Source organism: Magnolia sinica, chromosome 10 (assembly GCF_029962835.1).
Source record: "Magnolia sinica isolate HGM2019 chromosome 10, MsV1, whole genome shotgun sequence".
NCBI lineage: Eukaryota > Viridiplantae > Streptophyta > Magnoliopsida > Magnoliales > Magnoliaceae > Magnolia > Magnolia sinica.
The window spans coordinates 81,992,264-82,004,464 of NC_080582.1; the positions used below are offsets into that span (position 1 = coordinate 81,992,264).

The 12,201-nt window shown below is 38.6% G+C and overlaps 1 protein-coding gene and 1 long non-coding RNA gene across 2 annotated transcripts; both read left to right on the forward strand.

Annotated features, from left to right (window-relative positions):
* Positions 1-1,665: 1,665 nt before the first annotated feature.
* LOC131217162 (uncharacterized protein At2g23090-like) lies at positions 1,666-12,062 on the forward strand. The gene is made up of 3 exons (XM_058211960.1): positions 1,666-1,882; positions 6,617-6,657; positions 11,782-12,062. The coding sequence occupies exons 1-3, from the start codon at positions 1,810-1,812 to the stop codon at positions 11,899-11,901; spliced, it is 234 nt and encodes a 77-aa protein (XP_058067943.1). The 5' UTR covers positions 1,666-1,809; the 3' UTR covers positions 11,902-12,062.
* Positions 3,121-5,308, forward strand: LOC131217163 (uncharacterized). The gene is made up of 2 exons (XR_009157211.1): positions 3,121-3,463; positions 3,579-5,308. It is a non-coding gene; the product is annotated as an uncharacterized LOC131217163 (long non-coding RNA).
* Positions 12,063-12,201: the final 139 nt, after the last annotated feature.

Below are 12,201 nucleotides of genomic sequence, written 5' to 3' on the forward strand. Positions count from 1 at the left end.
TTTCTTCTATCCTCCATTGTGTACAAGAAACACTTACATTTCTAACAACATATTGTTATAAAATTCAAGGTACGATGAGCTTCAAATAACCAATGCGTACCCCACGACTTGGATGGTCCAGATCTATCACCACCTTTACTAATTAATGGTTTGCAAGCCTTCTAAATTTTAGTAGTACGTCCTCAATACAAGTGAAATCTAGAGTATAGCTTGAAGCTTTCACTCGCATTAGTCATCCTTAACCACACGATTTCACTGATTCAGTAAGATTGCTAAACATATTCTTTCCAGCCATCCATTCGATAGTCATTAATCATTTGATCACGAAGATTTTTGAGATGTGATCCATCTCTACAAGGCCCATGATTTGGACGGTTAGGATAAACGTGCATACATGCTCACATTAATTACCCTGTGGTAAACGCACATTGGAGTCTACAAATAAAATAATAGAATCATGTCACGGTGGGTTCATGAACGAAGAAGAGCGACTGTTCACAGAACGCGGATTGCGTACAGACGCTGTCCAGTTGGTCGGTGCTCTGTGGGCCCCACCATAAAGTATGTCTTTCATCCACGCCGTCAATATATTTTTCCAGATCATTTTAGGGTATTAATTAAAGACTGAGGTGGATGAAAATCTCAAGTGGACCACATCACAGGAAAAGATTGAACGTCCACCGTTAAAAAAATTCCTGAGGCCCACTGTAATGTGTACTTTCCATCCAACCTGTTTATTAGGTCACACAGACATGGATGAAGATTAAAAAAAAAAAAAAAAAAACAAATATCAACTTGATCCAAAACTTCTGTGGTCCCCAATAAAATTTTAATGGTAGGAATTTAATCACCACTGTTTTCTATCTTGTGGTCCACCTGAGATTTGGATTTGTCTCATTTTTATTGTAATTACATAAAATTATCTTTAAAAATATATGGACAGCATGGATAAAACACATACATAGTGGTGGGGCCCACGGAACACAGATCACTCGCTGCGGCAGCGCCACGGGAAATCCGCGTCCCGGTTGATCACGAGCGGCGGTACCGTACCTCGGGATGGGTAACCGCTCTAAGTACATCGCGCACCGAGAGCTATGTGGGAGAGATTTTATAAGATCCACTCCGTCCACCGGAGACTTTTTCTCATATTCACATTTTATTATAAAAATAATAATCATACAGAACTCATTTAGGTCACACTATAGGAAAAAATTGGGATGAGACATACACCGCTAGTTGTGTAGGGCTGACTGTAGTGTTTATATACCATCCAATCCATTCGTATGATCTGATTCATCGGTATGAAATCATTACCCAAAATCACAGCATTTCGAAACTCATGTGGGTCATAGCATGTAAATTTAGAGATTTTTAGGTATGATTTTATAGAGTGGCCCATCAAATTGTTGTATCAGTCTGGTTTTTGGAATCAAAACTAAACAAGGAATAATTCATCTGGTGGACGGTCTTGATTTTATGTATGTTTAGTCATTTCCCCCACATTAGGAAAGTGACCAGGGTAGGTACATACGCGCGGTACGCAGGCGTTTTCCTTCTGTAATTGAAGCACTCTTTATTTCTACTTTCGGTAATGTAGAAATACAAAGTTGCACAATCATATTCCCAAACGTAACAAATAGGGTGTCCGATCAACAAGGGTGGGTGTAGATGTCAATTCCATTTTGACAACCGCTTATAAGATTCCAGCGATTGGGTTTTCTTTGTTCTATCAATTCATCCGATTCCAATCTTTCTCTTCTGACTCTTCTTGAAAAAAATTAATAAAAAACAGAAAAGAAAAGAGAGATGGGAGGAGGAAATGGGCAGAAAGCCAAGATGGCAAGAGAGAAGAACCTGGAGAAGCAGAAAGCTGCCAAAGGTTCATCTTATTTTTTATATAAATCTTTTTTTCCCATTCATTTGTTAATTTCTAGTGAAAGAATCTTGCATATCTGGAAGTGGTGTTTTTATTTTTATTTTTGGTTTTAATATAGTTTTATTGAATTTGGTATTGGTTATTGATGATCTTAGATACAAGATGGGGTATTATATCATGTAACTGTATACTGCAGAGTGGGTTGATGATAAGATCTCATCTGCTCATTGTTAACATGGGTTGGATTTAGGTTGCTATTTTCAGATATATATATAGACACACACACACACACACACACACACACACCTTCTAGATTTTGGGTATTTGGTTAGGATTTGATTTGTGGGGGAGTTGGTGATTATAAAAATGCGTGTGCTTTGTAATGGATTTTATCGTCCAATTTATGAGAATTGAGTCTGTACTGAGTCTATAAGAGGATGTTGTCCTTCGAAAAAAGGACCCTTCTCCAATGGTTTGTGGCTTCTAACTAGTTGATTTTAATCAACGTATGTAGTAGACTATTACATAACGCCTGCAGGAGTTTTGTGCTAAAATTCATAATGAATCCTAACAATATGACACTCCAAACTCATGCTAGGGCATTTGAAGTTACGACCCTTGATAGAGTGGAATGACAAAATAGGATTTGTCTAGTCGACCCCAATTAGCTGAGATAAGGCTTAGATGATGATGATAGTTGTGTATAAAGCGTTGGGTTCGTAACATGTGGTACCAGAGCATTGGTTTGATTTTGTTGCTTGCTTATCACGTGTGCTTGGAAGAAATGGTTTGTATCAGTCCGTGATCCCTCAACTTATCATCACACGGTTGCGGAAGATCGGAGTGCCAACCAACAATTGGAGGCGAGATTTGCTTCTATGAACTGACAGATTGAAGAGCTTAGGACACTTCAAGTATTGAGAGTGCAACATGTTAAGAGCTTTGAAGGCTTGGTTCTTTTTTTTTCTTTTTCTTTTTTCCACACTCACCCACCACACACGCACACACACACACCCCATGTGGGCACTCGATCATGGGATCTCAGTGTTGAAACAGAGTCTGTCTACCACTGAGCCGTGGAGCAGGTCCCAAGGTTTGAACGAGTCTCATTGATAGCCAATCATTCATGTTGCATCAATGCTGGAAATGTGGAGACACATCAAGAGGAGTCCTCCATTCGGGGTCATTTGGATGCCTGTAAATGAGCGTAAATCATTTACAACTTGCGTTCGGATGGCCAAAACTCAGGATTTTATTTACAGGTAAATCATTTACAACCTGTCAAACTCCAACGTCCCTTTTTTTTAAAAATAAAATAAAATCCATTGTTATAAAGGAATCTCCCTATCTCTTTTGTCTCCAAGAACTCCACGGCTCTCTCTCTCTCTCTCTCTCTCTCTCTCCCCCTGGTAAATAAAATACCCTGTTACCATTTCAATGACGATCGAAGTACATATATCAAAGACTGGCAGTGATATGGACAACAAACGGACGACCGGAAGAAATTTGACAACCGTGAAAGAAACCATGATCAATGTTTCAGTCATCTGGGTCTGCAAATCCACTGTTGCATAAGAAGTTGAAGTCAACACCATGGACATGGAGTACTGCAAATACCGGATAGAAGAAATTGTGTGACATGTATGTGGCACTATCTTATCATTGAGATACTGATCAGATGCGTAGACATCATAACCAGCTGGATCATGAGTCTGATGTTGTGAGGGATCCAAGAGGACTAATGCAACCTTGAGGACATGGTTGGTTTGGCGTGTGGTAGGGGATATGATCTCATCTAGTCATTGTCAGCATGTGGTAGATTGAGGTTACAATTTCTATAGATCTGCCAGATTCTGGGTATTTGCTTAGGATTTACATACTAGGTAATAAGATATTTTGGAGATCTACTTGTTATAGAAAGGAGGTGAGGGGGAATAAGTGATTACAAAGGGGTTGTGCCTTCTTTGAATTTTATCATCCTATTTTTGAGAAGAGAACTAATCACCTATAAGGCACCTTGCACCACTAACTATTGTGGTATAGAGCACTTTCATCCATTGTATGTTTAAATGGTGGAGATCTTATTAGCTAAAAAAGCTGCAGCTCCTTTTTTTGAGAAGTAAACTACTATTTCTTTTATTAAGAAATCATACCTCACCTTAGCCAGAGTCAACAACCCCCCAATACTCATAGGTTTTGTACAATCTCACGTACTACGTTCATTAAAGCAGAAGGAGAATAAGAAGAAGAAGAAGGAACTTTTTTATTTTTATGTTCTTTAGATCTTTTTTAGCGGACCTATCTTATCCATGATGAAACCATTGATCTGATGGTTCTAATCAGATCAATCAGTTATTAGCCAGGTTCATAAAAATTGTATCCGAACTGTTGATCTAATGGGTCCCACCGGAGGACCAACATCTGCTGTTTCAAGCAATTGACCGTATACAAAATAAAAATAATTATATGATTTGGCCTCTATTTTGTGCATAATTGGTGGTTGCACTCCAACATATGGCTATGTTTCTTTGACTATGCACTAATCAGCCAATTAGGATCTTCCGTTCAGTATGATATTTTAGTTATAATCTATCTAAAGTGGGGCTTATGATATGGATGGATGAATTCGAGGTAAAGGTAAGCCACGTGTACAATGACTAAATGCATGCCTATGGATCATCACACCAACCCATTGGATGATATATTTGATGGGTTGACAACAAAAGTCAGTGATGGGCCTCATGGTTGATTGATTTGACTGGAGCCATGAATCCAATGGTTCCATCATGGATAAGTTAGGTCCCACTGGAAAAATCTAAAAAAGATAAAATAAAGAATACCCTTCTTCTTCTTTTTATTTAATGGTTGTCGAATAGGAGAGAAATTCAATTGTGCATTACTCATGAGTGTAAAAATGGGAAAGACTGACCACTGTTTTTTGGAGAAAGAGGAAGAGGGAGGGTTTGTTTGACCCTAGTTAAAGTAATGTAAGATTTCTTAATAAAAATTATTTTAATATTTAAAAAAAGAAAAAGAAAAACAGGCTGCAGCTTTTTGGTCGACAAGCTCTCAACCATATAATTCTTTTAAATGCCTTGTACCATGATAGTTTTGCAGGGTGCCAATAGGTGATAAGTTCTCTTATGAGAATTGACTTTGAAGTGAGTTTATAAAAGGAGGTTCTCCCTCGGAGGAGAACTCTTTTTCATTTTATTTTTAAGATTATTCCATAGAAACTGTTTGACACTAATTGTCATGATCCACTGAGATCTTGTCAGCTTAACTTGTTGTAAAAGAAACTTGATAAGAAAATAATGGTATTGATGATCTTAAATGCATGAGAGGGTATTTTAAGTGTATACTGCAGAGTGCCATGATCCACTGAGATTTGGGTCTCTTCTAATCATTCTTTTTTTTTTTTTTTTTTTTTTTTTAAATTTTAATCTCTTCCAACCTTTCATAGAAGAAACTTGATAATAATAAAAATATATATGTTTTTAAGCACACCCACCCACCCCACACACAGTGCCCACATGGGCACTGAACCCATGACTTCATGTTGAAACATGGTGGTCTACCATTGAGCCATGCATTTAGACCCACTTGATAATAAAGGAATGTTGTTGATGATATTAAATACAAAAATGGGGAGTTGTAAGTGGATAATTGCAGAGTGGGTTTACTACAACGATCAATTGAGATTTAGTCCTCTTTTTAACTTTTTGTAAGTAAAAAAAAAAAAAAGAAAAAAAAAAGAAAAAAGAAGAAAAAAGAAAAGAATGGTATAAATAATCTTAAATACAAGATGAGGTATTGTAAGTGTATATTGCAGAGCGCTTCAAGGGCCAGCCCTCTTTTAATTTTTCATAAAGGAAACTCTCTCTCTCTCTCTCTCTCTCGTGAAAGAAATTTGATGAGTAAATAAGAACTCGTAACCTACAAGTACAACTGGTAGTATGGTACAGTCCATTTTTATGACCCATTTTTTTCCCACTTCTAGCCTTGAAAGTGATTTGTGCTTTTAGTCTATGCCTGGTTGTGGGTGATCAGTTCTCAAGAAAATAATGGTATTGATGGTTTTAGATTTGTTTTTTTGTGGGGTATTTATATATTTATTTTTATTTTATGTGATGGTATATAAAATTACAGATCGTTGGCCTTGTTGCCATGATACACTGAGATTCAAGACAGCTTTATACTGATTTATAAGATATTGTTACTGTCCAAAGAAAAAAGAAAACAGAAGAGAAAGTTGACGAGGAGAAATAATATTAATACAATGAGAAATGGAGCATAAAAAGTGAAGAGGTGGTATGAAAGTGAAAATTTTGATCTGGTTGTTAGAAGAGGGGGCTGTGCCAATATGCCTTTGCTCAACGAGTTTAGTAGTAACTCATGCATTGGATATGTGGCTTCCATGTAGGTAATTTTAAGCAAGTCATATTGGAAGTCTTGCTGTGGATGGGAGCACAGCCTGATCATTTCACTGATTGCATGTTCATAATCATCTGATTGGTGTTCATCAAATGGATGGATATGAAAGAAAATGGTCAATGGTCCAAATTCAATTAGATGGTTAACTTTGTTTGATCTGTGGGATCTTAGGGCTGTGCATTGCTCCAACCACAGTGAAGCCCTATTCGGCAACCTTTTCTTTCTACACTGCAACCTTTACTTTCTACGCTTTTTATGTTTCATGAATCTAACTCAAATCATGTGGTTGTTCTCAATGTCCAGGTAGCCAGCTTGAAACAAACAAAAAAGCGATGACCATTCAGGTCAGATTCTAGCTTCTTCTTTTTCCCCCTTTGGTGCTTTCGTTTTTTTTTTTAAAAAAAATAAATAAATAAATTTTATAAACATCATTGATATTGAATATGTAGAAGAAGATGCTGTCACCAAACTTCAAATGTTGAAATGTTACCATTCATGTGTCATTCTGTAGATTGTTTTAGGTGGACTTGGGAATTCTCCAAAATGAACTTACGAAGAGTTCTAATAACTTTTTGTTTCTCGAGAAAGTATGCAATGATTCTCATGAAGATTATATGAAGCCATTGTGACAAGTTAAATGTTTTAGATGATTGTTGTATGAAAGCATATTGCAGTACTTCTCACGGTAGACATTGTTCACAAGTCATGCACTTGGGGAAGGTATTGAATAAAGTATCAATTGACATACGCATGCGCGTGCGCGCACACACGCAAACTGAATAATGGTAAACAGATTGCCTTTCAATTTTTATTTTTTATTTTTAAAAGAAAAAAGAAAAAAAGAAGCGATGACCTGAAAAAGAGATGGGGGGTTTCATGTGCTCTAGAGAAGGGGATCATCTAGTATGTACCACAAGGTGTGCATGTTGTGCTTCAATGCCCAATCTATACAAGTGAGGCCCACGGTTCAAGTGAGCTAGACCTTTATATGATGGACCCACTGTCGATGTCGGATGCCCCAAAGATCTCCCTTGTCGGAAGATCTCCTTGTTTCACGATCAAATGCAGTTTTTAGGTAAAGAATCTTTTTGAGGGGCTTTGATTCATAGGCCAAGGGATAGATGCAAAAGGGTGATGCAGGGACATGTGATAACCTAACCCTAGATGCATGTATAATCAGGTTAGAGAATATTCAAATAAATACACCAATTAATTAACTGTTTCCAAACAAAGGGATTAGGTAAATCTCAACACAAAAATGAAGTTATTCCGTCAGGATCATGCCCCTTAGCATAAGATCATGTAAACAGTAAAAATGAAAGACCTCGAGATATGAGGATATTCCAAATCTAGCATAAGTCAGTCCACGAATAAGCTTGGATCTGATTCTATTGGCTAACTATCTTTCTTTTCCGTTCGAACTAGAAAGGGGTATCCAGAGAGAAACGAAGGGGGTGAAGGATGAGGGGTTTGAGATGAAGAAGGTATAGGTCCTTTGTTGTCAGAAGAAAAGGAGGAGGATGATTCTTACCTTTTCCTGCACCTCGAAAATCTTAGAAAGAAGGAAACCTGAAATCGGAGTGGAATCCTCAACACCCAAGGGCCAATCCTAAAACCCTAATATCTTAAATAAAGAGGAAGAAAATAGACGAATTCTTATTCATTCAATAATAATGAAAATAGGGTTCCTCACAATGTATATATAAGCTATGGAAAAAGTAAAAGTGCACTAAAGCCTCTGAAAATAAGAAAAATAACAAAAGACGAAAAATAAAGAAAGTTGCAATAAAGCCCCTGAAACAAGAAAAATAACAAAAAAGTTCAAAACTAAAACACTCATGTGATAGGGTGTGAAATCCGACCCATGGATCTATGGTCGGGATGAACACCTGTGTGGTAGGGTGTGAAATCTGACCCATGGATTTATGGTCGAGGTGCGGTCATGCCGTTCCTGCACTCTTAGCACGTCAGAAAGTGGGTCCGATGGACCCGTCATTCATCCACATTAACTCCTCCGCTCTCGTACTCTGTCAGCGACGCCTCCTCCTCTGGTACACTCAAAAGGGCGCACCACTGATGTTCGCATCAAAGGGCCCTTTGGTTTGCGGGATTAAATGGCATGGAATTGCATTAGATGGTATTAACACCATTATTGTACAATGATTGCATGTTTGGAAATACCATGGTATTTTGACCGTCCAATCCCATATTTGGGATCAAATTCTTCCATTGGGAAAAGACGGTATTAAGCGAAACCAGCGTTTGGTGGACCATGGAGTTGTAATCAACAAACTAGGTTCCCAACTTATGTCGGTCTCCTGTACACATGCAACTTTTTGTTGCGTGTAAAGGGCACATATGGATGGACGGCATGGGTAAAACACATGGATCAATGTGGTGCCCACAGTGTAATGGATTTCATCCACACCAGAAATCCCAATGTATCTACTGCTGGGACTGAAATTATATGATACTTGGATTAATTCAATCCTTCCTGTCGTTTCCAAATGCCGGAAGGAATTTACGTGGGACCAAGTATAATTCCATACCACTTATTCCTAGGTTCCAAACTGGTGGGGGGTTGTTTGGCACATGGTATTAGGTGGTATGGAATTGCATTTGGTCCGGCGCAAATCGTTTCATAACAACAGGAAGGATTGGATGGAATAACCCCAGTATCACATATTCCAATGCCAATGGTGGATACTGCAGGATTTTTGGTGGATTTCAAAATCCACTACAGCTGTGGGCCTCATGTTGATGCGCGTGTTTTGTCCACGCCGTCCATTCATATGTGCCTTTTACATGTGATGTTCATGCTGCATGTGTATAGGTGACTGACATCAGTTGTGAAATCTGGTCCATTGATTACAATTTCATGGTCCCCCAAATGCAGACTACACTTAATACAATGCATTTCCTAGGGGAAGAATTTGATCACAAACATGGGATTGGACAGTGAAAATATCATGGTATTTCCAGACATGTAATCATTGTGCAATAATGGTGTTAATACCATCTAATACAATTCCATACCATTTAATACCGTTGTCCAAACAGGCCAAGTTGTTGTATATGCATACACATCCACAAGGTACTGATGAAGAGATGCATATCTGTGCACCTCCACAAGGTTCAGGTGCGCTCGACCTCTCTATATGATGGGCCTACTGTGGATGTCGGATGCCCCAAAGATCTCACATGTCGGAAGATTCCTTGTTTCACCATCAAATGCATTTTTTAGTTAAGCTTTGGTCCCTACGCCGAAGGATAGATGCATTGTAAGTCGTTGCATATGCATACACCTCCACAAGGTACTGATGAAGAGATGCATATCTATACAATCCGAAAACTGATGCCCTGACAATGATACTGATACCAATATCAATATATGTTAGATACGTTAGCTGTATCATTTTGTTTTTTTGACATTAGAAAGCTATTGCTGTGGCACCCTTCGTCTCCACATACGGATGTGTTTGATAGTATTGGATGTGTGTTTGTCTCTATACTTTTGGAAAATGCATGGTTCCATCTCTATCAATATCCACGTGTTGGTATTTAGATAGGTTGACAAACCAAAGTCTTTCTATGGGGCCGAAAGAGCAACTTCTTTCTGCATTTATTGTTTCATAAAAATTTGAAACTCTTACGTTTTGCATGTGTATGGTTGTAATGCATCGTGGTTGTGATGATTTGTCCACAAACAACCTTATAATTAATTAGTTTTTTCATATTCAAGCACGTGGGAGGAATTCCAATCTCACATGACATATTGCACACGAGTTGCCATGGGTATGCATGCGCAAGTGTTCCATATCCGGACCCCTCATTGATGTCCTTACATGCCCATTTGCCCAAAAGATAAAGCCGCGGTATAATCTTAACCACTTGAATTGAGGTAAAAAAGAGATGACCACAATGCATTTATAGGCCATGTTCCATTTGAGTAGTGGGCAATACCTGGCCAGCCTACTTTTGGGTCATGGCCCACATGTGGTGGTGCCGGAGAGATGAGGGACCGATCTTGTACACATCTGCCACTTGTCCCCATGGAACTTGTGTGTTGTAATGTGTTCAATTAGCATTCAGTTGTATGGAACACACAACTCTACATCTTTTTCACATTGTTGCTGGGGTGTTTGGATCGTAAGTTACTTAAGCTACTTATGCATCAAGTAGCTTATTTTAGTTTCTATTTATTAAGCAGATAAGTATGTTTGCTAAACAACATACTTATTAGCTTCTCCTCTCTTTCGTCTTTCCAGATGCCTCTCTTCAGCAATTTATGAAAAGTAGAATAGCTTAAAAAATAAACTGAAGTGATTAAGTAATTTTAAGTAAAAAAGTAACTTATAACTAATCATAAACCTTACTTATCTGAAATAAGTTACTTATCTACTGCTGTCGGTAGAAAAAGTAACTTATTTGGTGGTATCCAAACAGGCCATTAGTGTCCATAACTCTGTTATTTGTGGAGTAATTCTATTGTACTATCTTTTCCGCAAGTGTTAGGTTCATCATCATCATCATAGTCTTGTTCTATCTATTTGGGGTTGACGTCACAGATCCTATTTGGCGTGCATCTCTTCAAATCGAAGTGCCAATGGTTTGTAGCACTTCTTCACTATGTAGTGCATACATATGATTAGTTGGCAAAGATCATCTTTATGAATTTCTTTCATGGTTTTTATCACTGGACTTCACCCTGTTTGGCTATCTTATACTATACTAAAAGCCCTTGCATGTGATGTATATCTATAGCTGTGTGTGTGTGTGTGTGTGTGGGAGTCGCACATCAGTACTCGCCCCACACATGCCAATGTGGCACACGTGTGAGATCCGGGACATTTGCCAAGCGGCCCCACAATTATGCCTCTCTAAGTGGGCCATGCATACGAAAAATGAAAGGCTATGAATAATCACCAAACCATACCCCCAACCTAAATATGGTCCGAATCTCGCACAGGTGCCATGTTGCCTGCATGGAGTTAGTTCATATGACATTCACATTTCACACGTGTCTAAATAAAAAGGATCTTTGCTAAGTCCACATGCATATAAAAGACGGGTCATGTATATGCCGATCATGCACCACCATTGCATGTACATGCGGGCCACAGCTTAAAAACAAACGTATGATTCTGAAAAACTTGGCTGAAGTCTTCTAACCCGTCTCTGCATATTTCCAATATTGGGTCCACTTGCTGAGTGGACTAGATTTATTTATGGGCAAAAACATCTGATGTGGTCCCACCCAACTAATGGATGGATTTGATCTTGCACCCATATGCGCCATGCTGGCACATCCGGTGGAGTCCACATGATCTGCCATGTACATAGGCGTGGGCTTAACAAAGCTCTTACAAAAAAGTGAGGGTGCCATGCTTCCATCTTGTAGTTTGATTCATATCTGATGTCGATTCTTCTACTGATGAGATTCTGTGTTCATGCGTGGGAGGCCACAGTGCAAGGTATGCATGCAGACATTCATCTGCACCACGTCAGAGGTGAAATGCAAGGAGCATGCCGAAGCGAAGCATCCGAAGAACGATCTCGTTCAGTGTTTTCCTCATCTCAAGAAATAGAAGCAGTTATGTTTGTGAAACTTCATTTCAATGTGGTTAGATCGTGTCTTCCCATCCATGTTCTACTTCTGCTGTTGTAATTGCTGGAGTCTTATGCCTAAGGTGTAAACCCCATTTCTCGTCTACCTATCTCAACATGAGTGCTTGTGGATGTGTTTTAACTTGCAGTGTTCTTCATATACTTAGCCAGTAACATATGAGGAATTATATGATGTGTGGCCCACGTTTTTGCACAGTATTCATGGGTTAATCCAGGCTGTTGTTCTGTTATGTCCACCATGCATGTACCAAAGATCTAGC

Coding starts and splice junctions, on each gene's coding strand:
- LOC131217162 (XM_058211960.1), top strand. CDS start 1,810: ATGGGAGGAGGAAATGGGCAGAAAGCCAAGATGGCAAGAGAGAAGAAC. Junction 1,883..6,616: donor GAAGCAGAAAGCTGCCAAAG/GTTCATCTTATT, acceptor CTCAATGTCCAG/GTAGCCAGCTTGAAACAAAC. Junction 6,658..11,781: donor AAAAAGCGATGACCATTCAG/GTCAGATTCTAG, acceptor GGGAGGCCACAG/TGCAAGGTATGCATGCAGAC.